The sequence below is a fragment of the Centroberyx gerrardi genome, chromosome 19 (assembly GCF_048128805.1).
Source record: "Centroberyx gerrardi isolate f3 chromosome 19, fCenGer3.hap1.cur.20231027, whole genome shotgun sequence".
NCBI classification, from domain to species: Eukaryota; Metazoa; Chordata; class Actinopteri; order Beryciformes; family Berycidae; genus Centroberyx; species Centroberyx gerrardi.
The window spans coordinates 18,067,315-18,095,221 of NC_136015.1; the positions used below are offsets into that span (position 1 = coordinate 18,067,315).

The following is a 27,907-nucleotide window of genomic DNA, read 5'->3' on the forward strand; positions in this document are numbered from 1 at the left end:
TGTGTATTTCCACACACATCACCTTCCCAACAACAACTTTCAAGCGTGCTGGAAAATGTGCAAAGCGCAGCATAATTCCATAGTTTATCACCACAGCTTGCCCTGGTAGCTGGTTTGTTTTATTATTTATGAAGTCAACAAAGGCCCTCACTCTCGGAGGGAAAGTCTGCTTACAATTTCAGATCAGTGATGTTTACTGCTCAATGCAAGCTGGTAAAACCCTCAGGCTTTAAGTAGACTATTCACCCCATAACATCTCCAACATGTAAGAAACATGTGCACGTACTTTTTACTTTTATGTTGGCACTGCACACACTCAAGCGCACACAAACACACACACACACAAGAACACCAGTTTATAAACACTCACATTGCATTGCTGTGAAGCTACAGGCTTGACCGGCATGGAGCTGGATCTCATCTCCAATACAATATCAGCGGTGCCAAAGGGAAAAATAAAGTGGCCTCAGGTCAACACCACCAAAAGTAATATCCACCAAGAGGAGGGAAGTTAAAACTGCGCTGCTGTTGATATAAAACCTCCTAACAGAGGAAAACCACCGCACAGGTCTTCAGTCAGTGCAAAATCCAATTACAAAGGTCTAGCCTCAACGGGAAACTCAACAAAACCTGTGTCTTTGGAAGAGTTCAAAGTTGCTCTGCAGAGAAAAACGAACAGGCTTCTTCCTCATCTGAGAGAGTTTGCTGACTGAGTGAGCAGTTTTCTTTCTGGAGCCCTGGGTCTTGTTAGAGAGACATGCAATGTGGCCGAGTTGAGGAGGTGAGCCTCTGTGCGTGACGTGCAGAGAGAGAGAGAGAGGGGGAGAGAGAGAGAGAGAGAGAGAGAGAGAGAGAGAGAGAGAGAGAGAGAGAGAGAGAGAGAGCAGAGCCTCTCTCTGCCTATACCACCCACTCTGAGAAACACAGGGGGAGAAGGAAAAAAAAGAAAAAAGTTGAGGGAGAGTCCCGGTGACGTGGATGTTTCCCTCTGCACTCTCCAATCATCCTCTTGCCGTGTTTCCCTACGCCTCCCTCCTCCCCCTCCCCTCCTCCTCCTCCTGTACCCACCTTCTCTTTCACTTCTCTCCCCTCCCTCCCTCCATCTACAGCATCTTCCCCATCACTCGTGTTTCTCTCCCCTCCTCCCTCCCGTCATCTCCTGCATGTCTTACGCTCTTCTTCCTCCTCTCCTCTTCTCACTCCCCTCCCTCTCTCTCTACGTCTCCTCTCTTCCATGACTGGTGCTTCCTTGCCTTCTTCCTCCACCTATCCTGCATGCATCGTGCCCCCCCACCTCCCCCCTCTTATCTCTTTTCTCTTCCTCTCCACTGCTTCCTTATCACATGCAAGATGGGGGAGTGTAGATCAGCTAGCTTAATTGCCAGCAGTCTGGCAGTTCTGCAAACCAACTCTTTTCCTGGAACTAATGGGCGGCCACCTGGCTCTCAAACCCACTTTATCTCTCTCATGTCTTCTAAAATATTTTTGCCAGCCTTCTCTGTATCACTCTCTCTCTCTCTGCTATCTCACTCTCTCTCCCTCCGTCTGATTGTCTCTGTCTTTCTATATCTGTTTGTCTCTGTTTCTGTCTCTCTTTATCTCTCTCTCTCTAACTCCCAAATCCTCTCATCACGCCCGACAGTCTTCTTTTTCATTGACTCGACGCTCCTGTTTGATTCATTCTTTCCCTCTCTCTCTCTCTCTTCCCCCGCCCTCGCGCTGTCATCACTCCCGATTGTTTCTTTCATTCACCCTCCCTCTTCTCCTCTCCTCATTCATGCCATCCGCTATTCTGTTTCATCGTCATCCTCTTTCTCCTTAACCAGCTCCTTATCCGTTCGCTCTGTTTCCCCCCCCCCTCCCACTCTCTCTCTTTTCTCTCTCACTTTCATTAGACCTCACTTTCTTTCCCTTTCTGTCTGTCTGTCTCTCTCTCTGTCTCTCTCTCAAGGCATCATGGGAGAGTGTGGGCGGCTACAGAAGGCTCAGATAGGGCAAGTCTGCTCGCGCTCCTACTTCAAAGGCTCTCTTTCCTTCACAGTTTGAACACGCTAACCTTTGAGGGCTTGTCTTCCTCCACCACCCGCCCTCCTCATCCCCCCATCCTCATCCTTATCCTTACCTCTTCCACATGTCAGCAAATTCTCCTCCACCTATCCACTGCCACCCCACCCTTCCCCCCCTCTCCCATCTCTGCACTCCTTTTTCTCTGTCAGACCCCCATCTGGGAGCTGGGGAGAGAGCGTGGGTGTGCGAGGAAAAACTCCACTGACCTTTCGCAGTGAAATAGCTCAATAGTGGAAGTGTCCTCTTTGCACCTCTACCTTTGAAGCATGTTTGCTAGAGTAAAGTGGATTTCTCCTCCTCCTACTCCTTTGGGCACGTTCAACAAAAAAAAAACGTCAGTTGGAGAGAAGGCGTTATCACCGGGGCGGGGATGCCGGCTTTGTTGTGCAAATAAAACGCTGTTGTGTCTCCACCCGGCTCAAACTAGATCTTAATTAGCTCCATGCAGTCTTCTTTTTTTCCTCTTTCCTCGTTTCGTTCCTCCCGAGTAGATGGAGCCCCTGACCCCAAACCCGAGTCTTTCCCTGTTCTGTGGCAGAGCGAGTCTTTAATAAGATCAGCAACTACTCAGAAGCTCAGAAGTTGTGTGTTCCAGCGCCCCGAGGGGTGACATTTGGACGCCAAGCACCAGCTCCAAGAGGAAACTGAAATGATCTCAGACAAGCTAATGCATAATTAGACTCAGTAGCTCAGAGTAATAAGCTGTCACAACGTCTTACAGTCCAATGTGGGTCCAACCTTACATTTCAAACTGTATTGTGAGAACTGAGAAAAAGCACTCAGTAGACAAGCTCAATAGTTGTACAACTGTACTGTGCATAAGCATAAGTTCACTGCAAAAAGCACATGCACAAACTTACTGGTTATGACACTAATACCTGAATTTGGCTTCCAGAGGCAAGATTGAAGAGGAGTCAGTGAACGAGTTCAGAAGCCAGAAGGCTTAATGGATCCAGGTCAGTGGGCTAAGCAGCTGAATTAATTTTCTAGTTAAGTTGAAGTTATATTATGGTCATGCGCCATGTCCTTTCTTAAGTGTCAGGTGTTTTGAATGTCAACATCCAGGGAAATATTGAAAAGCCTTTCCACAACAGCCTCTAGTGCGAAAGGTTTCCCGCTTGGATCCCATTTATCTAACTGAACTACAAGCTATTCTTACGCTGCATTTGTCATTTTATTTAAATAAGTGTTAATACTACTTACAAATGAGATAAATCACCCTGTGGCGAGCAAAATTATTGATCAAAAGAAACTTAAATTTTAAAGCTATTGATCATTTGGGGGGGGGGGATCTAGCAGTATGAGATCTAGCAGTCTAGTCAGCAAAAGACAGAGAATAGATGCACATGTTTTGATATGAAAGGGGACAGAAGCAGTTTTTCTCAGGTACGATGTTCTCAAAAAAGAGGTGAGGCCCAGATGAGCCGTGGAGACAGACATGGAAAACTGTCACAAATTAAGCACAGGCTTAGAAAAGTATCGCTTGTATGGTCATGGATGAGAAAGTGGATCTAAACTGTGCCAAAATCAGACCCCGCAAATATCTCCCACTTCTTCTTCATGAAATGAGGCAAGTGGGGCTGGGAGTTGAGTTTTTAGTGCTTCATGTATAAATTATAATGAGCAGTTTCATCAGAGAAGCATCTAATGAGAGGATACGCATACAGCTGGCACAGCTGCACTGGTTAGGCACTCACTCACGCACAGACACACACACACACACACACACAGACAGATCAAAGAAAAAGCATTTTACACTGGGTTATGCTTTATAGCACCATTCTGGTGTTGAGTCATTATACACGTGGATGCTGGATCTGCCCACTGATGAACTGATCTCATTAAAGCTGATGTACTGCACTTAATCATGACAAGTCTGCCATTGTGTGTTTCATTACAGAAACAGGACATTGGACAGCACAGTGGAAGCTACAGTACATATTGTCTCTTTTCAACTCTGTACCTGCATCTGTCTAGGGACTGCTTGATGTAATTACCCACTGTCTGTAATAACAAAAGGTTAAAGGTGCTGTGTGCAGCATTTTAACATCAATAAATCATCACCACATTCATTTTGAGAAATTAATATAATTACTGTAAACAAACCAGACCATCGATGAGAAGATGGGCAGCCTCTACTGTACCTGCCTCAAAACTGCATTTTACATTGTGCAACGCCATATCGTCTTTAGTGGGAAATCTGCTGCGTTGCTTTATGGCACAAAGGGAGATTGCTTTACGGCACAAAACAGGAAGAGCGCACTGTTCTTATTATTTAACAGGTTGACTATGACAACCTTCTCATATCAAATGTTTCAAATATCAAATCCAAATTTCATATGACAATGTATAGCATCATCAGATACTATTATATTTAGTCTTTTTTTTCCCCCCCGTCTTCACACACAGGGCGATACAAGGCTCTGTGGTGATGACTGTCCCTCGTCTGACATGAAGCCTGAAGAAAATCAGAAAAACACACAAACTCTGGGCATCAAAACAACTGTCTCTGTCAAGGAGCTTTGAGAAGGATTACAACAACAAAGATTCCTTGTAGTCGCTGTGAAAACACTGGGCTGTCATAACACAATACAGGATCTGATGACTAATAGCAAGCTTCCTTCTAAACCACAGAAACACACAGAAACAAGAGGAAAGTCAGCCAAGCCTGAGACAGAGAGCGCTGAGGCTACAGACAGTTTAGCCTGTAGACTGTGGAAACTAATGGACAAAGTGACGTCACCCGCTGACTTTCGGCTGCCCTGTCTGAAGCCCAGGAACTGGGGTTTCTGCACGCTGATATGTTGTATTTTTGGAGCCAGTTGTTGTGCAGAAGAGGGTGTATAAAGGGTGGAGCAAGTGGAGCCAGGCTGAAGCCCAAAACTACAGGAAAAGCCAGACAATATTTCCTACTATGGTCATAAAGCCGTGGCTGCTGCTGCTGATCATCTGACTTCTCTTTCTATGCGACCAACAGAGACTATGAAGGTGAATCTCAAATCCAAGAACGCCAAGTCGTCCTTGTGGAGAAAGTTGTTCCCAAGCTGTCTTGGAGAAAGAGCGAACTTCTCAAGAACATGAGCAGAGAGAACGTGTCTTTACAGTTTGAGATGGGCAGTGTGCTTGACGTTGCATGATCAATTAAGATGCCCAGCTGTTCATTTTCCCAGGTGTTTTCAACCGGCCCTGTACTATAAACTGTAGTTTTGGACGTGATGTGTCATTCTTGCAGTGAATCTCCGGGCTCCCCATTCGTTGTCATGCTATCCACTTTGACAGGCATCACAGGGTTCTCGTCTTAGCTAAAGCTCTGATGGTTGAGTCAGAGTATACAAGCAAAGCGATAGATGGGTCTCACTTCTTCTCACTACTTCCGTCTTCACTGGCAGACTACACTGCTTCTTTTTTAGCTGGGAATGTGTCTCATTCAGACCATTATCTTTTTTTCTTATATATGTTATTTGATTCAGGCAAAATAAAACAAAGTTTAAGGTCATACAGAAAGCGGCGTGAGATCCAGATGTGTCTTTAACTTAATTAAAAAATTAAAAAAAACACTTTAGGAGCTCCCGTTTCGCGCATGCGTAGTATGGTGGAATGTGACAGTGGTTTCTTCATTCATTGTTATATAATAATTATTATAAATATTAGAGTATAAATATAATCATTATTATTCATTAATATTGTAAGTTTAGACAGTTGTACAAGTGTGTGACATGAATTCCCCATCCCTACGCGTTTCCGCGTTAACGATAGAATACCATGTGCAGTCCCTGTATTCCCTAGTATTGTTCAATAACCCAACTGAGTCTTCCAACTTCTACTTTTGAAAAGATTAATCAATTCCAGTTTTGCCTACCGCCAATTGACTTGTAGTGTTTTGTGTTTTTTTTTTATGTTGCATACACGGGTACTCAGCCATTTTGTTGTTAGATTTGGTGAAATCGAAGTAGCCTACTAGCTAAGCTGTGGAATTTTCATAAAATGGATATCCCAATATCCTTCATATCGAGGCGGATTTGTACGGTGGCCCTGAGGGGCAAAACACAACAACATTTCAGAAAACACAACAACATTTCACAAAACACAACGACATTTCACAAAACAGGTAGGGGGTGTGTCGTGTTGTCCATTATGTTGAGCCAACTCTAGGGGCTCCAGAGTAGTCCCCAGCACAGAGCCAGCCCTCTTTATCAGTTTGTTCAGTTTCTTAGAGTCGCCGGCTCTGATGCTGCTGCCCCAACAGATGGCTGCAAAGAAAATTGCACTTGCCACAACAGATCAGATGTTGAAGAGTAGCCGCCCCGTCTCCTCAGTCCTAATTCTTTCAAGCGTGCTTTCAGGGTTCCACGGGACATTTTAATGTCATGATATGTTGAAAGCATATCGAGAATTACATCATATGAATGTCCTTTGTTAAAATATTCCCTTATGATTTCAATCTCCTCTTCCATCCTTTCAAACTCAGTTTAAAATTTGTGCAAGGACACTGCTGAGAGTAGTACACAATAGAAACAGGAAATTACATTGAACTCGCCAGGGACTTGGATTCTGTCCAATCACAAACAAGAAGTGTTGTCCCACCTTTTCCGTAATCTGAAATGTCGTTGTGTTTTGTGAAATGTTGTGTTTTGTGAAATGTTGTGTTTTGTGAAATGTTGTGTTTTGTGAAATGTTGTGTTTTGTGAAATGTTGTGTTTTCTGAAATGTTGTGTTTTCTGAAATGTCGTTGTGTTTTGTGAAATGTCGTTGTGTTTTGTGAAATGTTGTGTTTTGTGAAATGTGTTTTGTGAAATGTTGTGTTTTGTGAAATGTGTTTTGTGAAATGTTGTGTTTTGTGAAATGTGTTTTGTGAAATGTTGTGTTTTGTGAAATGTTGTGTTTTGTGAAATGTCGTGTTTTCTGAAATGATGTGTTTTCTGAAATGTCGTTGTGTTTTCTGAAATGTCGTTGTGTTTTCTGAAATGTTGTTGTGTTTTCTGAAATGTCGTTGTGTTTTCTGAAATGTTGTTGTGTTTTGCCCCTCAGGGCCACCAGAGGACCAGAGGACTGTCACCAGAAAAGATTGTTGACATCTACGCAGGGCGGAAAAAGACGTTTACTACTGCATTAGGTAAGACGGCTGTTTATTTGAAGTGTGTGTGTTGTCTATCTGGAGTTAGGCTCCTGCACAGTGCGGTTAGAACTTTTTCATGTGCTGTCCTCTGGTCTACTGGCAAGTCATCTATTTCCCCACTGCTTAATTACTTTGCGTCGTACAGTATTGAATTATACAAGCCTGGCTTTGGATGTGTTCGTCGGTTGTCGTCTACTTTGTAATTTGTTGTGGTGTATGGTCTATTGGCTATAAGTGATCTATTTTGGCATTGTGTGTGGCGTGGTGGGAATTGACTTGAGTTTTTCTTTTGGTGCCCCCCCAAGAATACAACTCAAACTCTGCCTATGATGCTAACTAATCAAAGTAACACCAAATGATGTGTTTTTATTGTGACATTGAATTCACTCTAGTTTTATGAACCATGGGTATCAATCACAGAGTCAGAGTGGGCTTAACATTAACTAGTTCAACGCGTTCACTTTGTTCTATTAGTGCAGTACAAGACATATCTGCATTTAAACACACGCTAAAGTCAATACTCTTATGACCTGGTTATGTGCATTCAGCAACAAAGCATTACAAAGGAAAGACACTTTAGGTCTTTGCAAAAAGGTCACTGTTGTTGCCAAGAACAGGATTATGCAGACATGCCCCCTCACAGTGCATGTAATTCACACAAATACCTTCCTAATGGCAAAAAGATTTAAATATTCACCATAAGGGCAGACAATAGAACAAATAAAATTAGTTATTGCAATTCAAAATACAAAAAAACCCCAAAACAAAACAAGTATTGAATGAATATTTCTATGTTAAAGATGGGCTTTGGTCTCCCTTGTATTGACTAATATTGAGGTGGCTGGTGCTTCCGGCTCCTTGGCTCAGAAAGTAATAAGGAGTATTAATAAACAGAGGAGAATTACGGTCTCTCTACTTTAAATCAGGAGAGCGCTGAGGAATGAGCGGGGAGGCAGTTTCTAAGTGGCAGGTGTCGTATCCAGTCTGCCAAACCGGAGCTGGAGTTCAATAAAGAGAAGGGGATAAAATGCGGAGAATGACTCATTGGTTGATCTCTCCCACGCTGATCTCTGCCACCTACCTGTCTGTCTGTCTGAATAAAAGAGGAAGACAACAACAGGAGCCCCGTGTTCATTATCTGGTGTTTTCATACCGGGGCTACTGAAATGCAGAGTTATATAAACTGAGTCATTGACAGGGCCTGTTTGCCTATAAATTAGATCCAATCAAGTTGATGCTCTATTGATTTCTCCGGCTGACACCAGTGAGAATTTAGAGAATCATAAAATCAAATCAAATCATTAAAGTTTACCTTTGCACGAGTTGCAGGTTGATCATTCTTGCAGCTCCACAGCCTGTCACGCACTGATTGCTACTACCGTATAGTTTATTATGTAATTATTATGATTCATCTCAAGTGTGATTGTAATACCCATTGTGGTAGTGGAGTAGACTGTTGTATTGAATTATACAAGAGCTTCAAGACGCTGCACAGCAACGCAGCAGAGTGCTTTTCTGCCCTCTGCTGGAAGTAAGAGGAAACGATAAGTCAGAGATGGAAGGTGTGAAAGAGTTTGTGGCTGAAACTGCAGGAGTGCAAAGCATGCACATAAACATAACATCTAATCACTACTGACATATATGAGTGACATACGGTATATGTTTACTAGTGCTAGTGACACAGATGTTGTTTGGCCTCATTGTGTCCATTGATGTGTCTTGAGTAATGATTTTGTCTCTTTTCCTTTGATTTACTTTCAGATCCTGTGACCTTGACAACCATTGCAAATTAGCTTAGGCTATAAATGTTATGATATGTGACATCAGACTATTTTCGCTTAAATGTTCCATGTCTATGTCCCTGTTCAAATAAACATTGAAATAAGATCTGACTGATGAAAACATCAATTAAAAGTGGTGCTTTCAAAGCATGAACATGTAAGCCTCATTTATTCTATTCTATTGATACTTCTCTGATACGGATGAATGTGACTGCATTTCAATTCAAGTGGTTTTTTTTCTTTCTGTTTCTTTTCTCTTTCTCTTCCTGGAGGTTGGAAAGGTGGGACAGGATTTAATTCTCCTTTTGAAAATATGAAAGAATTACTTTCCTTTTCTTCATACTGACCTTTTGACTCTGTGCGACTCTGTGCTTATAAAGTTCAAGTTTGTCTATTTCTATAGCCCTTTATCACAAGCATGTCTCAAAGGACGGAAAAGAGAATGAGTCTAACTGATGAGGAAAATGAACAAAAAAGAAAATAAATCAGATTCATTTTTTACAGATAAATGTGGGCAGCAGAAGGAAAGCACCAAGCCAACAGTCCCTCTCCGGTGTATTCCGCAGCATCACAGCAAGCCACAGGCAGGTTTACACTCCTGTGCTTCACTGCTGCTACAGAACTGACTGACGGTCTGTCATTAACTCTCTCCTCTACAGCAGCAACCCGCATCCATAGTAATGCAGTGGACGGGTCTAATATCTGGCAAGGGAGCGCACTGGTGCTATTGGAAATGCATAAAACCCACCTGATTTCTGCAAACACCAGCACTTTTCACTCCCCTTTTCCCACAGCTATGGATTGGCCGCATGCCGGGTGATGATAAAGGAGAGAGCAAGTACTTTCTCTTGTTGGCCGCATAATAAAACAGAATATCAAACGCACTGCTGTGGTGCTGAATGATTCAAACAGAAAGCCTTGATTATTCTGGGGCTATTTCATATTTTACTCCTTGCACCACATGGAAGATGGGACTTTGGCAGCTGACCAAGGTTTTGAATTGTTTATCAGAGTATGAGCTGACCTTGAGCTTGAATGCTGCACTGCACATTTTATCCTTTATCTAAGGAGGGGAGTCACATTGACACCTGACCGACAAACACACAGCAATCTAAGAATATCTAAGTAGAGACAAATAAAAAGAAAGGAGGACCAGAAGCCACCTGATCCAGAAACCCTTAGCATCTTATTGCTAACTCTACTTGCACTGTGTTTCAATACCACAAGGTGGCAAGCTTACCATCCTTCCAACTTCTATAAACTTACCCTCTGTTATGCCAACACATACACATCTGATGAATTATCATCCCAATAACACAGCCGATCCCTGTCCTCCATGATCTGAATATCACCTTAGTGAATCTCTCCTCCTCCCTTCCTCCCTCCTCAGCCTCCCCATCTCCTTCACACACAAGACAAGAAGATAATGTCAGACATCATATCACCCTGACTGGGCGGAGAGGAATCAGACAGGATTGGGTGCCGCTGCCGAATTTCATTAGAAGATGAATAAAAGAGTCAGAGTCAAGTCGGAGTAATGTGCCTCGGCAATCTGGACTGCATCTGCGTCTCCCTGCCTTCTGCTTCAGACGCTGGACAGAGCAGCTCTGAAGACACTAATGAAATCTGGTTCGCACTGCAGAACCGGCAAGAGAAACAGACACAGGCAGAGAGGGGGAGGAAGGGCGAGACGTGATAGAGAAGTGAAAAAGTCTGAATTAAACTCGGAGTTGTGCTCCAAAATGAGATGTCTACTCTCACAAACTATAGATAGCACAAAGTTAGGCTACGCTTTAAAGTACAGGTAAGACTAGATCCTCTATATTTTAGAGACTAAGAGAGGATTTCAGGGTATTTCTTCAAAAATGGATACTAACTGTTTTTGAAATAAACAAATTCATTATAGTGCATTCTGTCAAAATACTGTTGACCAACTACTGAAATTGTTTACATAGCAATTTATTGGATTAAAGACATCATTTGCATGTTTTGAGGCTGTGAATACTTTCTTTACATTTGTTATGTCTGTAAATGCTGGAATTAATCAGAACTTTTTTTTTTTATTTACAACGGGATAAGAAAGTTCCAAAAAATCTATTCAAGAACATGTGAATATAACCAAAACTTTGATGGTTAAATAGGTTCCAGATTGTCATTTTTATTGAGTTTTCTTGTGGTCTGTGGTCTTACTTGCAAGGAATCCCACAATTCATAGCATCGCCCATTAGTGGACAACACTACCCTAATAGCACAGTTTAACTAGCAGAAGCATACTGACAGTGGCAGGACCGTCACTGCAGCTGGTTGGCTGAAGTCTGCTAAATCATAATAATATAATGTCATTACAGGAGCCAAATTACCATGGTGGACAGCCCCCTTCTCTCTTCTCTATTCTGCACATGAAGTATTTTGAACAGCTTGACAATTAGCTGTAAATCAGTTTTAACAGTTGACACTGCAAGGCCTTAATACCCATTTTACAGTCATGTGTCAATAGAAAATGATCATTAACATGACAGATTACATCTCGCTGCCTCTAAATTACATGTCTGCTGGTTAGAGACTGCTGCTGGTACAGTAAGTCCCTTGTGACATGCAGACAGGACCGCTTATTCACTGCGTACATCAAGATCAAAATGTCCCTCCCTCCCCCCCCGCACCTCCTTTTGTACTAAGACAGAAATTACAGGCCTGAGTGTAGGCATGTTATAAGATCTGACATGAGTGTTTAACACAACGCTCGCTCAATATTTAATGACACAGGCTCGTGACAAGTAACGATACAAGTCTAACATTTGACGAAGCAGGGCGTTATGAGCGGGCGTGGCAGTAAATGTCGCTGAGATGACAATTTCCCCATTAATCTTCGTCTTGTTATTCATAGCTCCAGAGTTCCATTACTCCGCCATGTTTGAATAATCAGATGACAGAGTCAAAGACGGAGCTGTTTCAGAAATGTTCACTGGGTCACATTGTGGCCGAGTCAAACAGTTAAAAAAAACAAACTGCTGTATCTTTGAAAATCAGTGGACGCAAAAATTAATTGAGGTTAAGGTGAAGGTTAAAGGAAAAATCCACACTTAGATACTCTTCCACTGTTATATATCATCGATCTGTGATGTTCAATGCATTGTTTTGTGTTGTAATTTACTTTTTTGCTGTTCCCACTTTCCTTGCCTTGTCTACTTCTACTTCAGTTAGTGATTTCTTACAGTTTATAGTTTTTCCAGTTGAGAAAAAGTGAGAATCCTTCCTCAAAACCCAACATCTCTCATGGCTGCATTGCATTATGGTCTACTGAGGCTACACTGTCGGTGGAGAAATTGGCCTCTCTGCCTCTCCTGCGATGGATTTCACTCTTCACTCTCGCTTGATTGTTGAACATCGGTGCAAAATGTTGAGTCTCGAAAGAAGCCCTCGCGCTTTGATTCTGAGGAACTGATGCCAAAACCTGACGTTTAAAAATTGATGTTTTAGACAGTTTTAGACAGTAAATGTTATATTATTAAACTCCATTGTAGCTGCGCTGCAACTATCTCAATGTGGCGTCACATTGTCTAGTTTGACAAGTTATCCGTGGGAATAAGAAAAATACACCACCAAACAACAAAATGGGCCAAGAAATGCAAGATACATCACCAATAGCTGTTTTTTTAAAGAGTGTCAAAGTGTTTTCAGCTGGATTTTTCCTTTAAAGTTGGCGTTGGGTTAATGATCAACTATTTAACTGGAAATTATCAAGAGTTCTGCTTTCCGTTAGGGACAAAAATTAAGCAAACATTGTCACCCTCCCATCCCCCCCACTCCCCACCCCACACTGACACACACGATGACGTCACTTGTCACCTGGTCTCTATTTCGTGTCAGCGATACAGGGAGGTCTAGACACAGTCAGAAACATCAGGCAGCCTCTCTCTCTCTCTGCAGCAGGCAGGCAGGAATTTATAAAGCCCTCCTCCTGGGATCGGCTGAGTTCCAGCTCTATACTGCGTGACCCACTTATTTGACAGCAGCGCTGTTAAAACTTTCAGAAGCCTTGAGTGCCTCCCTGGCAGGGTAACGAGGGCAACGCAAGAGAATGAAAGAAAGCGAGGCAGAGTTCCTCGCTGCCCCGTCGTCGTCATCACCGCAGATGTGTTTTTGTGCCCGCTGGCACACCGAGAGAGTTTCAGAGAGAGAGATGGCACAGGCACACGCAGTGAATGACTGTTTATTCCATTCAGATTTATATAGCATGTGACTAGCACAGTAAAGAACACTTTAAATGTAATAGTACCACTGCAAACAGCACTTAATAAGGGTAAGATTAGGAGAGATAACAAGGAGTTGCTCGGTTTGATTTGTAGGCCGGGGATTCTGCACCGCACCAAAAAACCTTGTATGGTAAATTGTCTGAAACACATTTCCCTCAAGTCAATACAGAGATTTAAATATGTTCTAGGTTAACTGTGCAGCCCTGAAGTGTTCTTGGATCACAGCCCCACATCTGAGATATTTCATACTTCAGATAACTGGCAGAGCAAGAAAACAGAGTGGGGAAGAAGAGCAAGTGAGAGAGAGAGAGAGAAGAGAGAGAGAGAGAGAGAGGCAACGTCAGAGAATGTGAAGCGGTCCGTCTCACCTCAGCACCATGGGACAGACTCTTTTTCCTGAGGGCCGGGGAGGGCTCGGCTGATCGCAGAGGAGTCAGACCTCCGTTCTTCAGCTGCTCCCCTGAGGGCGACTTTGGTACAGTCCACACAGGAACACCATCTGTAAACGGGACAACAAGGCCGGGTCAGAGCCAACTGCCGACTTCTGGTGGACCGGAGTGGGGAGGGGCAGCTTGTGATTTACCAATATATAGGGATGGGACCGCATGCTTATCTCACGATACGATGTGATGCGGTACGATACGATACGCGATGTGGGTTTCACAATTCAATATAAGCACGATACGATGTAATAGATAAAAGTTCAATGACAATGTATGACTATGCAGATTTACGTTTATTTCTGAGCCACAGATCTTTCTAGCAATGGCATTGGCTTGCCAGAATGTAAACAATTTAAAAATGTCATTACAAAGTGCAAATAATATAATTTCAATGGAGAATTTGTGAAATTGTCAATATCACAATACATTTTTCTGCCCCATGATACGTATTGTCACATTTTTGTATTGCGATATATTGAATTTCGATATATTGTCCCATCCCTACTGATATACACTGTTGATTTGTGTGTATTAGTAGCTGTTTTTGGTTGCAATTTTGTTCTATTCTAATTTCTTCAGAAAGAGAAGCTCCTCATGAAAGTGGCAATAATAAGGGAACCAAAGGGCGATGGGGGAGAAAACACCAACTCATATCACACTCTGTTCTTGGGAATATTAATATCTGATGTATTTTCTGACAGATTCAATATTAAAGTTCTCATAAATAGCGCTGAACTCAGAGACTGTTCTTCCTGACTCACAGAGACAAGACACCAGGAAATTATGTATGTGTGCGTGTGTGTGTGTGTGTGTGAGTGTGTGTGTGTGTGTGTGTGTGTGTCAGGTGTGCGTGAGTGTTCAAATTTAATACTTGTTCATTATTATGCCCCGGCCCGTTGCGATGTATTGACTCAGCTCAGGTCAAACATACAGGAGTGACTAGAATGACGATGATTCATGTTGACTCAAGGCCACGAATAACAAAATCATACACAGAATCATAATGGATCTACATTCTCTACGGCCTGTGTCACGCAACTAAGCCTTCAAAGAACCAAATGTCAACATACTTGCAGCTGTATAGTTAGTTTAAAGTCATTGGAGTGTCACCTGAAAGTACTCAACCTTTACTGTCTTTGCCTATACGCAACACTAACTCCGTCCTCAGATAATGAGATTCGAAAACGTCACTCATCTGAAAAATTAAAGCCAAGTTATACGCTTCTTCACTCAAAAAGTTTTTAATACACAATCCCATTTCACTCTGTTGTTTTCTGAGTGATACCAAAAGGCCCTCCTCATCTCCAACCCCAGCACTCCGATTAGGTTAAAAGTCTAATGCACCGAGCCCAGTCTCTGATATCCATTAGTGAGAAGCAAGCTGTGCTGAGACAGGCCGGCTTGGCTGAAGCGCCTGAGGCTAGTCGCTCCTGACAAAATGCTCTAAAATCGCCCTCGGGCCCGGCACTCTGGTCCGGTCAACTGACAGTCTGACTGACAGGGACGTTAAAAGTGTGAGCTGCCCCATCTTCGCCGGTTCTGTCCTTTTTCAAACGTACAGTGTAGACATGAGCGGGGGAAGCTGCGCGGCAGAGGTGTGCTCGAGTGAGTCGTCAATAGAACGAAAATAGAATTTCTGAGCCGGCTTTTGAAAGGTTATTCTCCAGGCATTTAGAGACGGTTAACGGTCTTCTTTGAGTGCATTTCAAGAAAGGGTTTGAGGGGGGAGAAATCTCTGGAAATAGCCAGGCGTTACTAAAGAATAAGACGTTTTCACAAGTAGGCAACTGGTTTACAAATACGGCAATTCAGCTTCTTAAAAATTACATTTGACAGATATACTGTATATCTACTGTTGTGGGGAAGTGAGACTTTGCTCTGAGATGTCACAGTAAAGCACCAGAAGTAGAAACACTCCTCAGTGAGCAGGAGTGTGTGGGGCCATTGGATGGGAGCATGCAGGTGAACCAAAAGGCCGGTGCAGAACAAATGGTGGATAGACAAACATTCATGCAGTAGGTGTGTCCAATGGCTTTACCTTCCATTTCTGGGCTGTGACATCAAAGTTCCATATTTTGTGATGCTTTAACATCCATCTCTGACCCAATATCCACCTCCTGTCCACCTGCCCGATGCAACCACCCTCTTTCTCTCACACACTCAAACGCAGCGCACACCGCAGTCTCCCATTCATCTTCTCTTCAAGTGTGACATGCCATTCGCCTCTCATCTCCATTCTACATGAATCAAGGCATGTCTCTTTTTTTTTCTTTTTTCACCATGTCAAGCTGCTAGGGGAGTAGTTGGTGGCAAGGCAAATTCATTCCTTTATGGATTTTCAATTCCTTAAAGGAACATCCTCCATGTGTGGTGGGCCTTCAGCAAGCTTTTTATGGGGGGTGACGGAGGTGAAGGGGGGTGGGGGTGGGGTGGGGGGATCCGAGAGAGCGCGAGCGAGCAGCCAAGATCCTCCGTGACTGATAATATGCGGTCTGGTTTGCGACTGGCAGGTTTTTGGTGGGAGTTTACAAAGATCTGTAAAGTTTCATTACACTCACTCTCATTACTAAAACAGACTCAACTGAGCGGCCCTGGTTGTCATGTTGTTTTGTAGCTATAAGAGCCTGGAAGGACCAGCGTGCCAGCCAAGCTCGGTCCGACCTCATGCTCGGCTCACTACTGGAGACTTATCTTGCCCATGCAGTGGCAAGGCTTTCCTGTGTGGGAATTACCAAACCATCCAACCAACCAACCAACCAGCCAGCCACTCCCTTTATCAGCCGCATCAAATCTGGATGCCGCCCATGCCGGTGTGCCACGCGACCCATCGCTCGGCCAAAACCGAGCGTCCTAAATAAACTCTGTCACTGGGGAGTGGGGGGTACATGCCGGAAGCGGGGAGCGGCCGGACCCCCACAAGACTTGTCAGCCAGGCAGCGGAAGGAAAGAGGTTTGTACTTGCGGCCCGGCGGTCCCACTCCGCACCACCCCCTGTCTGAAGAACAGGTACAGGGCAGGGTGACTGTTGGTGCAAACAGAAGACCAACAACATGTGAGGACTGACAGACTGACTGGGGTCCAGGACCAAACCCAGACCCAAGGCCCACCCAGGAGACCTTCCCAGAACCCCCTGTGAGAGCCACAGATGGAGGTGGACCGCAACTTGTTGTCTTGAATCAGCTTGACTCCACCCTGCTGGAGAACATGGGTGTGGTTTGTCTCCCTGTAAATGCCCCTGGACTAGGGGAAAAGTAGCAGAACTAGTCCAGAGCATTTAATGGATTGCAGATTATCTGGCAAGTTGATTCTTGTCCAGTATTTGGGGTCTACCTTCCACCTTTAGGACTGTTCCCCTCCCAAATCCACCCTTGTCATTATGCCCAATAGAGGGGGCATAGAAAACATAGAAGCACCCTCAGGCTGCAAAAGGTTTGCGTTGAAAGAGCTTTATTGGATCGATTTAGATCTGGCACAGAGAGGATTAAACATGGCAGATAGGTCTGACATTTGTAGGCACTAATGTGGATTTCTTTGGCAAAGACTTAATCCGTTGAGGAGATTTAGAAGTGCATAGTATTAGTCATTGTATTTGGGTTCTCTCATTCACACATCATTTTCCTTCTTACATGCACTTAGGGAGAGAGTCTAAAATGCTTTCATGAACCTTTGTAAACAATATTGACCATAAATACACTTTCACACACTTTCACTCATGCTTACACTTGGCTGGCAAAGTTACCATTTTGAGAAGGAACTATCAGCATTCAATGCAGTTGACGACAAGATATAACATAACACAACAATGAATGGAAAAAAACAACATTGGCACCAACAACCACAACAAAGAACAACACTACAAACTATGAAAAAAAAATAAAAAGAAAAACACGAATGGACCGAAACAGAAAACAAAGAAAGAAACGAACAGATCAATGCACTAAATGCAACATTCAACAACAGTTACTACAAACATTCAAGTTCATGGCCCCCATCAGGTAGGGACAAGGGCCACAGTCTAGCTCCCCCAGGTGGCCCTTGCCGCCGGTGCCGGGCTGTGGAGGAGGGGACCGGAGGGACAGGGGGGACAGAGGGGGCGGAGGGGTCGGGGGCTCCAGTAGCAGGACTGGAACGGGGCCCGGGGCGGACTCACCGGAGGGGGCTCCGAGGGCGGCGTGGTTGGGCTGGCAGGCCTGGGACTGGGACTGCGCCTGGCCGTGGCTCTGGGTCTGCTGCAGGATGTTCAGGCACTCGCCCAGGCAGCTGAGGGTGGCGGCGGACGTGGCCTTGAGCAGCAGCAGGTCCTGGTCCAGGCAGGACAGAGGGCCTCTGGTGGGCAGCGAGTCGATGGACTGGACCAGGCTCTTCTGTTGGCTCTCCGCCTGGGACATCACCTGGGGGAGAACAGCAAGGATAGATAGAGTTTCTCTCGTTCATCTGTAAATGTTAGTCTCTGCCCAGCCAAATGATGTCACCTGCATATCTAGAAGCACCTTTTGGACACACCAGTCATTACTGTGCGTTCTACTGTGATGAGATATCACATCAGATCCTTAAAAATTATGATTTCCCATGTCTCTTTGCTTGTGAAAGGCAAAATCATAATTTGTGCACTGAAGAGCAAACTGCATAAATGAGGAGAGCAAATGTACATCGTCTCTTACAAGGTGCCGGTTTCTGCAAAGAAATGATAAAAAGATGAAAAGCTGCATACTTCTGAAGCACTAATTACTACCAGGTGCGTTTGCCTAGAAAAGAACAACTTTACACTCAGATATTTATTCACCAGGAAAAAGGGCGAAAACGAGCCGAAACGTTGGTGTTTGATAATTAAAAATTATGCACTGGAGCAAGAGTGTGCGGATTTCATCTGAAGAGCAAACTAACAGATTTGTCTTTAATAAGTGATGGTTTAAAAGCTGATAACTGAATACTGAGGACATCTCAATCCCTGCAGAATATCAAATCTTTATTTACATTTTGGAAAATGATGCATGTGGTTCGATTGAATATAACATATTTTAGTCACATGAATAAGGTAGGACAGAATAATGACTCATAATACACTACCAGTCAAAAGTTTGGACACACCTGATTGAATGTATTATGTTTTTCACGATCTTAAAGCCATTTTGATCTAAAGGCTTATGCTTAAATGCTTGAAATTTGTTTTTTTAGACAAATATAAATAGTGAAGTTGATGCCTATGTATGAATTTCTTTCCTTTGGCTACTTTAAAGAATCTAAAATATAAGATAGTTTTGATTTGTTTAACATTGTTTTGGTCACTGCATAATTCCATTTGTGTTATTTCATAGTTTTGATGTCTTTACTATTATTCTAAAATGTGGAAAATAGTAAAAATAAAGAAAAATGTGGTGTGTCCAAACTTTTGACTGGCAGTGTACATGATAGGTACGTGCATGATAGAAACAAATATGAATCTGACATTATATATATAGTCTTCCACCATTGTATCCCATCTCTCTACACTGTTATGTTCCACTCATGTGTAGGAACAGATGAAGCTTTTCCCACAGCACTAATTCCAGTGGCATCACCTCAACCTTGACAACCGATACCCTTCAGCTCCAGTAAGAGAGCACCAAAAAGGAATTGAAAAACTCTTCAATCAAGAAAACTTCTCCCCCAGTCTCACACACACACACACACACACACACACACACACACACACACATACACGTTTCTCACAACAGAATTCCTTCCTGTCTGACTTACCTATCGGAGTCTAAATGTAACACAAAAGGAAAGAAGACAAAGTCGGTTCTCGCTGGCAGCTAAGCCTAAGCTCCTCTCGAGGCTAATGAATCTGGGTTGTTTATCACCCTGGAAATATTGTATTCATTAATATTGTATGGCTTCACAAACACCCGGCCTCCACACACACTTCAATAGCACATCTGTCTCCACATATCAGTGTAGAGAGCTATTCTGGAGTCGCTGAAAGTTGTTGCGGCACGGATAAATGTGGCACAGACATCGATGCAAGAGAAAAAAAAATCACTGAGCGTGTCCAATTATTCAGCTATTTACTTGGGTCGGATGTAGAATTCATCGGGCAGGTACAGATCAAATTTCAGTTCCCAGTGTTGCTTGTTATAAATAGATTCTCAATGTTCAGCACACTGATACTGTATCATTTCCCCTGCAGTCTCACAACATCGCCCTTCAAACACTCAGTCAATAGTGATGGTGGAACATTAGGTGAGGCACTTACTGTGTCATTCCACACAGCCTTCTCATTTTTTACCCATAAACCCTTGAGAGGGACCTTTCTGTGCCCCACCCATGAAGGACATATGATTTCCCTGCACTTTATATGTACATATCATGTTATATATTAATGGGCCAATGCATAAAAAATACAAAAACTAGACACAAAAGCATTTGTATCCCACTAATCAAGGCAGAAATCAGCGCCGCCTTGGGGTGCAGGTCTACTCGACGGGCCTTCCGCAGGTGACAATGCAAGTTGGTGAGCAAACGTGTTGCTATGCAACCTGAAGTAACTCATAAAAAGTGTAATTCTGAACCCCGCTGGATGCACAAAAATAACACATAGCTCTCTGTGTTTCATGGTGCGCAGTAAAATATAGCTCTACCCCGATTTAAACCAGAAAAGGATGCGAGCATGAAAAAAACACCTGTGGTGGATGTGAATTCTTCCACTTCTCTGACTGAGACTGAGAGAGAGGCGCAGAGGAAGAGAGACAAAAGAGGAGATATTTAAAGCAAGAAAAGAGAGAATACCCAGAGGGATGTGAGAGTAAGACAAAGAGACAACAAACAATGAAATAAGAGATATCTTCTATCAGCAGGGCCATCTGACTCAATAAGGACACACACACACACACTCCCTCTCAGCCTTTCCCTTACAAAGGCTGAGAAGGAGTGTGTGTGTGTCCTTATTGTAAACCTGTCACCAGGTGGACAACACACACACATACACGCACACACACACACACACACAGAAAAACCACCTAAGTGCATGTATACAAACACACAAGCATACATACAATACATTACAATATGAATGTTTCATATAGAGGCAAGGAAATACAAATCTCCTCTTTCTCATATTCAAACATAAAGCGTTCAATAAATCACTAAAACAACACCTAATTACCTAAATATCACTGAAAGAGGCAGACAGAGACATTTATACACATGCACACACCCACATAGACAAACACACACACACACACACACACACACACACGAGTGCACACATACAAAACTCTCACAAAAGAACACAATCAAATAATTCTCCCTGTGTACCAATAAGAACAAAATGAATATTTGGTTTACAGCGAGGTAATTCTCTTTATCTTTTAGCTAGCAAATAAATTGCTTAATCTCCAAATAATCAAATCTTAAAGACATCGAAACTCTTTCTAATGAATTCATCTTTCTACCTTTTCAAACGGAAGCAAGCACACAAATCTTCAGGAAATTGAACCTTTCCTAGTTCTCTTTATCGTCATGTTAGCACACGAAGCCGCAGCAGAACAACCATCAGACCTCTCCACCCCCGCCCCCACCCCCCACCCCCCACCCCTCTCTCTGGAGCCAACAGGACCAACGGTGCTTCCAGAAATAGCCTAACCCCTCCTGCTCCAGCTCTGCCATGGCAGCGTAAGAGCCCAATGGTGCTGCTCCACTGAGAGTCAAGGCGTTTGATGGGTTCACATCAGCCGGCAGTGACAGGCTGGCTGCGGCTGGGGCGGCGAGACGGTCATGTGGTCTGACTGCACCGTCACAGTTCTGTGGGGACGGATGGACGGATGGAGAGTGACACAGGAAGGTGCTTACGAGTGAGGGGAAGCAACACGCCAATAATGGCCCCAATACTCAAACCAGGACCCGATCGATATATCGGTACGCCAATACTGCCTTTCAGAGATAAATCGGCATCTGCTGCTTTCAGCACAATGAGGGCGATTTTCACACTCACTCTACACAAAACCTTTGAGAAGAAACACCAATTCCAAACCAAAACCCAGAATATATTTGCGTTTTTGAATTCTGTTTGAGGAAAACGGCTGAGAGAAACTGTACATATTGGATCAAGCTGAGTAACAACACAACCAGGAGAAAAAAATCCTTCAATCTTTCAATAAATCAGAAGGACAAAATCATTCAATCAGAAACTACACCAGACACTGTTCATTTCCTTTCCACAATTCCTGGTATCGGACTGAATAAACCCGTGTTATCGGTCGGGTCCTGCTTCAAAGAGCGTGCATGTCATCGGGGGGGCTGCTGGTGGGTTTATCTGTGGGACTGCTGCCACGGTGCGAGGATCAGGTTCAGTGAATGCTGGTGGGACGGGGAGCAACAGGGCGGAGCCGAGGAGGCGGATCCTGTGGTGATTCACTGAGGTGCAAAGAGCAATTTCCCTCCATGACAGTGAGGAAAAGAGCCAAAGTAAACAAACTATGAGGGAGGATGAAAAAAAAACTTGTATGGGAAGTGACAACTGCATGGAGATTATTGTTCTGTAATGAAAGTGGATTGATGGAAAACAGAAAACGAGCTCTTCATAGGCCACAGACGACAGAGGGTTTGGATCCTGAAGCTGTATTAGCAAGAGTGTGAATATTCTGCTGCTTCAGTGTGTCTGTAGCATGGGTGTCAATTCGCTAAAGTGAGATCCTGCATCTAATATTTCGCTTCCAAAACATCCACTTTGATCGATTACATTTCTGGGGACAAGTGGCACCATTACTTATGACTGACAAGATAATATTTGGTGATGATTAGATATTTTAGCTCGCCAAACCATCATCTTAAAGGGAACAAAAAAAAAGGAGAGCATAAGGATGCTCTCCTTTTTTTCCCCCCATCGCTCCCTGTGTTAGATATAGCCTCCAATACGCTTGAATTTTGCATGATCTTTGCTCTCCATTATAATGATGAATCTACAAGACTTAATTCTGACTCACTTGGTCTAAGTATGGCTATATAGTGCCGAGCCTTGCCATACCCAATTGACGCCCATGGTCTGTAGGCTAATTTAACATAAGTAACAACCCTATTTTCAAGATCATCATCATCACAAATTATGAATATTATCAGCAACGTTGACCAGAAAATAAACAGGTTGTACCCCACAACACGACCCCCACATCCCTTACGGCACTGTCCCACCATAAATCCACCAATAAGCAGCACACAGCGGCATTGCTATCGGCAGTCTGCTAGCTAACTGTGTATGTTGGTGCATAAATCAGCATGCAGGCAGACTCCTAAACCCTCTACTCTACTCTACTCTAGCATCCTCTGGCCCTGCGCCAGCTCCGTCAGCCAAGTTTATGGGCCTTTATGGCTGTTATGAATAGGGGAGGTAGAACAACAACCTACATGAGGGGGAGGAGAGGAGGGGAGGAGGTGATAGTGGACGAGGGGAGAGATAAACACGGGAGCTAAACGACAGCGGGTATGAATCAGGTCACAGAAGGCAGCAACCCGATTCCTTTTGACAGAATTGGGGATGCAGCGGAAATGTAAAACTGAATGGAGAACGAATCACACTTCACACAGGGCCGTGTTTTCTCCATCTGTAGAGAAATCGCACGAAAGAAAGCACCAAAGGAGTGTTTGCTTTGCTTAATGATCAGACCATCTGCTCAATATTTACTCTCACTGTCCCGGGTTCACTTCGGGAAATAAGACTCTGCTCCTGAGAGGTGAGAAATGTTTCTCCGCTCCCACCGTTTGCTAGTTTCTCTCTCTCTCTGTCCCAGACTGAATCTCATTTAGCCAAGATATTCTTAGTGTGATGAGGCAGAGACACAGCATGGCGCATCTGAATGGGGAATTAAACACAACTTGAAGCTGGCCTGGTTTTCAATGAGAGGGAAAGGCATGAAAGAAAGGGCTTTGCATGAAATATTGATATTCCTCCAAGAATGTCAATAACCACACGCAATGTCGCCTGAATGACAAGTAGAAGAAAACCAACAAGATGAACCGTTGAGGAAAATGTCACATTGTCAGTGCGCTGTTTTGCTAATGGTGCGACAGTCTTCTGCCCTACTCTTTCAGACACAGCTACGAGGTGTTCAGATCCCACTGTGAGGTTTCAATTACATGATAAGTTATTAGCCAGGCAGTGTTATTCGCCTGTGGTCTATTAGAATTTCCTATTACGCTGAACCCATACAAGGCTGCTTTGTCCCACAGACAGGCCCTAAATGAGAGGGGTCTTTGTTATTCTGGGGCCTGGGTCAGGTAGTTGCAGGTGAAACACTGCCTTCTTAATCCTGTGCCCTTTAGTCAGGATTGCGCTCACAGTGTCTCCATGACTGGGATTTTCAAAATACTATGGCATTATATATTGAAAAATATAATTACCTTAAGTAATATTCAATATCTCCAGTAAAAGAGATATTCGGTAAGCATAAGTGAACCCACGGCACCCATTCAGTGGGCAGTAATATTGGTAAAAATGAAGTTAAATAAGTAGCCTATATTATGAACAGTCATTGACTTTTTTCCAATCGCTAATTCACTCATATAACCTGTATCAATGCAGTCATTGACAAGATGAAATCTGAAAAATGAATTTATAGGGCCGGTGCATTTACATGATGTGAATTGGTAAATAAATACATCAAATTTCAGCTAAACGCTCATGTTGTTGTTTTGGCAGTCTCACTGGGAATCAGCGCTGCATTTTCTGTAGCATAATGGTTGTGAATTTTAACTGTAATTGATAAGTTGATTAGGTGATGAGTTATTATTTTTGCCCTTTTAGACCTGTAACATGGTTGGATGGACAGATGCATGAAAGTCAAGCTCCGCCCCTCCAGTCCACTGAGAGTTATCATTTGGTCAACCTTGAACTTAAATTACCTACTATCCTTCAAAAGTATTATCTGTATTATGTAATATTTGTTCTAATTTTATGCTATCAATCATTTTGTACAAGTAGGCATCACTTTTTTCACATGGTGGAACCAAATCTCACTTTGAAACCCAATTATTTAATAAAATCTATTCTGATTTGAATGAGTTACTAGAGGCACAGTTACTGAATATACACCATCTACAATTTATGTTATCACAGTTCAGCTATTTACATCCAAACAGCTCAGAGTGAAAGACGAACAAAAATGGCTCCACTTAATTTGCTGACACAGCTGAAACATTTTGTGGGACAAAACATTTCCATTGCCAAAACATGAGCGGATCAAAAAATATATTTCTCAATGATGACAGAGTTCATGCTATCCATCACTTCTTCCCTGTCATTCGCCATTATTCAGGTTTACACAGCGGAAATATTTTACATTCGCAAAGCAACAATCCCTCCCTCTCTTTCTCTCCCTCTCTCCTTTTGTCTGTGCCTCTCCCTCTCTTTCTCTTCCTCCTTCCTCACCGCTACAGTACGCTTAGTCATCATTTTTGAAAGTCTTTCCATCAGCTAAAAATGTATTGAAGTCATCTTATCTCCATAATTCAGCGGCCATAATGCACCGCTCCCTGGCAACAGCCCCGAACAACACACTTCCAAACAAAAAAAGTTAAAAGAAACGATGCTGCAGCTGTTCGGCCTGTAGTGTCTCCAGCCAGGCATACAATCAAGTCTTTATCAGTCATTTTCGCCTCACAAACCTAACTTCAAGCCTAATCTCTTTTAATTAATCATTATAAACCAACTGCAGACAGGCTATTAAGAAGAGACAGGGGGGGAAAAAAACGTCTTTTCTTGAAAGATAAGCAGAGAATAGTGAATGACTGCATCGGTGTATGGAGATGTAGCAGATGAGGACGAGGTGGTAACCAGAACTGACAGGTCCGGCAACTGAGGCGGAGAGAATTAATGAGGATTTCAGCTTCAAACTAAGTCAAAAAAAAGTAATAGGAAATTTCAAGTGAAGGGATTTTGTAATTAGCAAAGTATGAGCTTGCAAGTCTATAAATTTGACATCTCATGGCAATAGCAGAAAAACTATTAAAATGTACAAGCACTGCTCTATACATTAAGGGATTAGCAGTATAACATGAATATCAAATGTTGCATAGGCAGGAGGAACTGGAGTAGCAAGCTGTTACTCCTTCATCATCTCCCCTCTGCAAGGACTGCAGAGCGCAATTCATCCTCTTCGCAAACACTGACACTTCTACATCAGTGTTTATCTCATATGTTGATTACTGCACACGGGCAGGTTTACCTAATGGCACTCACCCATGGGTGCAGCAACGTATCGTCACTGTCCAGTGAAAATCTTGTATCTCCAAAGTTGACATTTTGGAGATACAAGCCTTGTTTTCAGCTTGACCACCATGCATTTTTTTCAGTTTATCCAATGGGTTTCAAAAGGGTTTCATTATAGTCAACGGCCCTTTCAACTAAAGCAAAAACATGAAAATCACCAAGATTGGAGGTAGAGAAGCGATCTGCTCCGCCAGCTCTTCCCTCTGTCAGCGGCCATGTTAAGCAGTATGGATATATACAGTAAAACGCCAACCAAGCTAAACTTACAGTGCAGACATTGAACGCACTGCAGTCAAGTGTGGAACGCGCCGGGCCGGGCCGGGAGGCCAGGAATATTTGCTGAACTCACTGCACCAGTGTCCCACCTGAGGCCAAGGCAGAGGCTCTGAAGACAAAGGCCACATGGAACGCAGTGCGGTGTCCAACTGATCATTTATCAGAGAGGACAAACCTTTCCAGATGGACCTTCTCCACAATTAAACCTCTCCTCACTTCATGAAATGGCATCTTTACTTCCTGGATTTGATGCATTTGCTGTTGAAACAAGATGTTGGGGCGAGACTTAATGCAGTGAGGGATCATTCAAAAGTCTAAACCAGTGGAATAGGAGTCAGGGAGAGAAAGGCAATTTCATTTGATGGGAGGGGTGCAGAGGGGCGGGATTGTTCAAAGATCTGATGGTTTTATTGGTTCGAAATTTATATTCTACTAGTGCAGCATGAGGTCACCATTAACGATGCTGTGTTTTCCAAGAAGTAAAAGTAATGGGAGTTCATGGTCTTGCCAAATTCATCTCCACTTGCCGACTCCCTTCTGTGCAACCTCTTAAAAAACAAGATAAAAAGACACTTAAAGGTCAATCAGTCTGTCTAGAAGCCGCAGGTTGAATAACGCCGTGACACCCACCTCTTTGACCTCCAGCAGCCGTCCCGGGTACTGACTCTTGGCCCGCCGAGCCGCAGCCGGAGATTTGTGGTGGGTGATGGTGACGATGTTGCTGGGCGCGACCGGGTGCCTCTGGGAACCCGGGGAGGAGGACGGAGGCAGGTGGGGGAGGAGGGAGAAGCTGCGGGTCCGACCGGAGGACGAGCAGACCTAGGAGAGAGAGAGAGAGAGAGGGAGAGAGAGAGAGAGAGAGAGAGAGAGAGATGGAGTTGTAAATCAAAAGTGATGGGGGCAAGGTAATGAGAGAGTAGAGGAAGGGGGAGAGAGAGAGAGAGAGAGGGAGAAAGAGATTTTTTCTGAATGAGAGCAACTTGGGTCCATTAGTTAACTCCAAGTGGATAAATAAGTTATTTTATGAGCTGAGCTGAAACTAATAAAACCTACAAACTTTCCTTTCCAGAGAACCCAACTCCTCCCCCCCCCCGCCCCCCCGGCTTGCTTACACCTGCAAACATTTCAAGCCTGACAGCAGCAACTAAAGTTAGATAGAAGATACGTGCCACCACTGGTTTACGTGACTTTTGAAAGTGAACTTAAACTGAGCTTTTGTCCGTAGCTCCCTGTGCTGCGACTAAAATCACATCAAATTCTTCATCTGTATGCCTCCTTCGATTCCTGTCTGTGACTCTGTCTCTTCAGTTTGCTAACCTCTGTGCACACACACCGTCAGACTGGTATCTCTCTCTCTCTCTCTCTCTCTCTCTTCCATTAGTTTACAGCTGCACATGGAGAAAAGGCACCGGAGATTTCCCCCTCAGATACCACCGAGGTCTGGTCACAGCAGCGGTGAAAATAAAAAATAGATAAATCAAATAAACAACTTCCACCCCAGAGCATTGCTCAGTGAGGGAGAAACAACTGGCCTTCAGTTTTTTTGGAACAGCGCTGCTCGCTCCCTGGTAACCCACAAATATCCCACCAGGACATCAAAAACTAAGAGTCATGTGGCACTGCAGAAACTAGCAACTATTCCAACAGGGTTCTCACACTCACTTGGATCAAATTCAAGGACTTTTCAATGACTTGTTTGGTGAAATTCAAGGACTCAGAATTATTTTTTT

At 43.5% G+C, this 27,907-nt stretch overlaps 1 protein-coding gene across 1 annotated transcript in view; it reads right to left on the reverse strand.

Annotated features, from left to right (window-relative positions):
* Nucleotides 1-27,907, reverse strand: part of osbpl10a (oxysterol binding protein-like 10a) — a 61,432-nt gene that overhangs the window by 10,707 nt on the left and 22,818 nt on the right. Inside the window, exons 5-7 of the mRNA XM_071910881.2 lie at nucleotides 26,808-26,996; nucleotides 17,811-18,051; nucleotides 13,586-13,716 (exon numbers count right to left, since the gene is read on the reverse strand). Coding sequence (XP_071766982.1) covers nucleotides 13,586-13,716; nucleotides 17,811-18,051; nucleotides 26,808-26,996 — 561 coding nt within the window. The remainder of the gene's footprint in view (nucleotides 1-13,585; nucleotides 13,717-17,810; nucleotides 18,052-26,807; nucleotides 26,997-27,907) is intronic.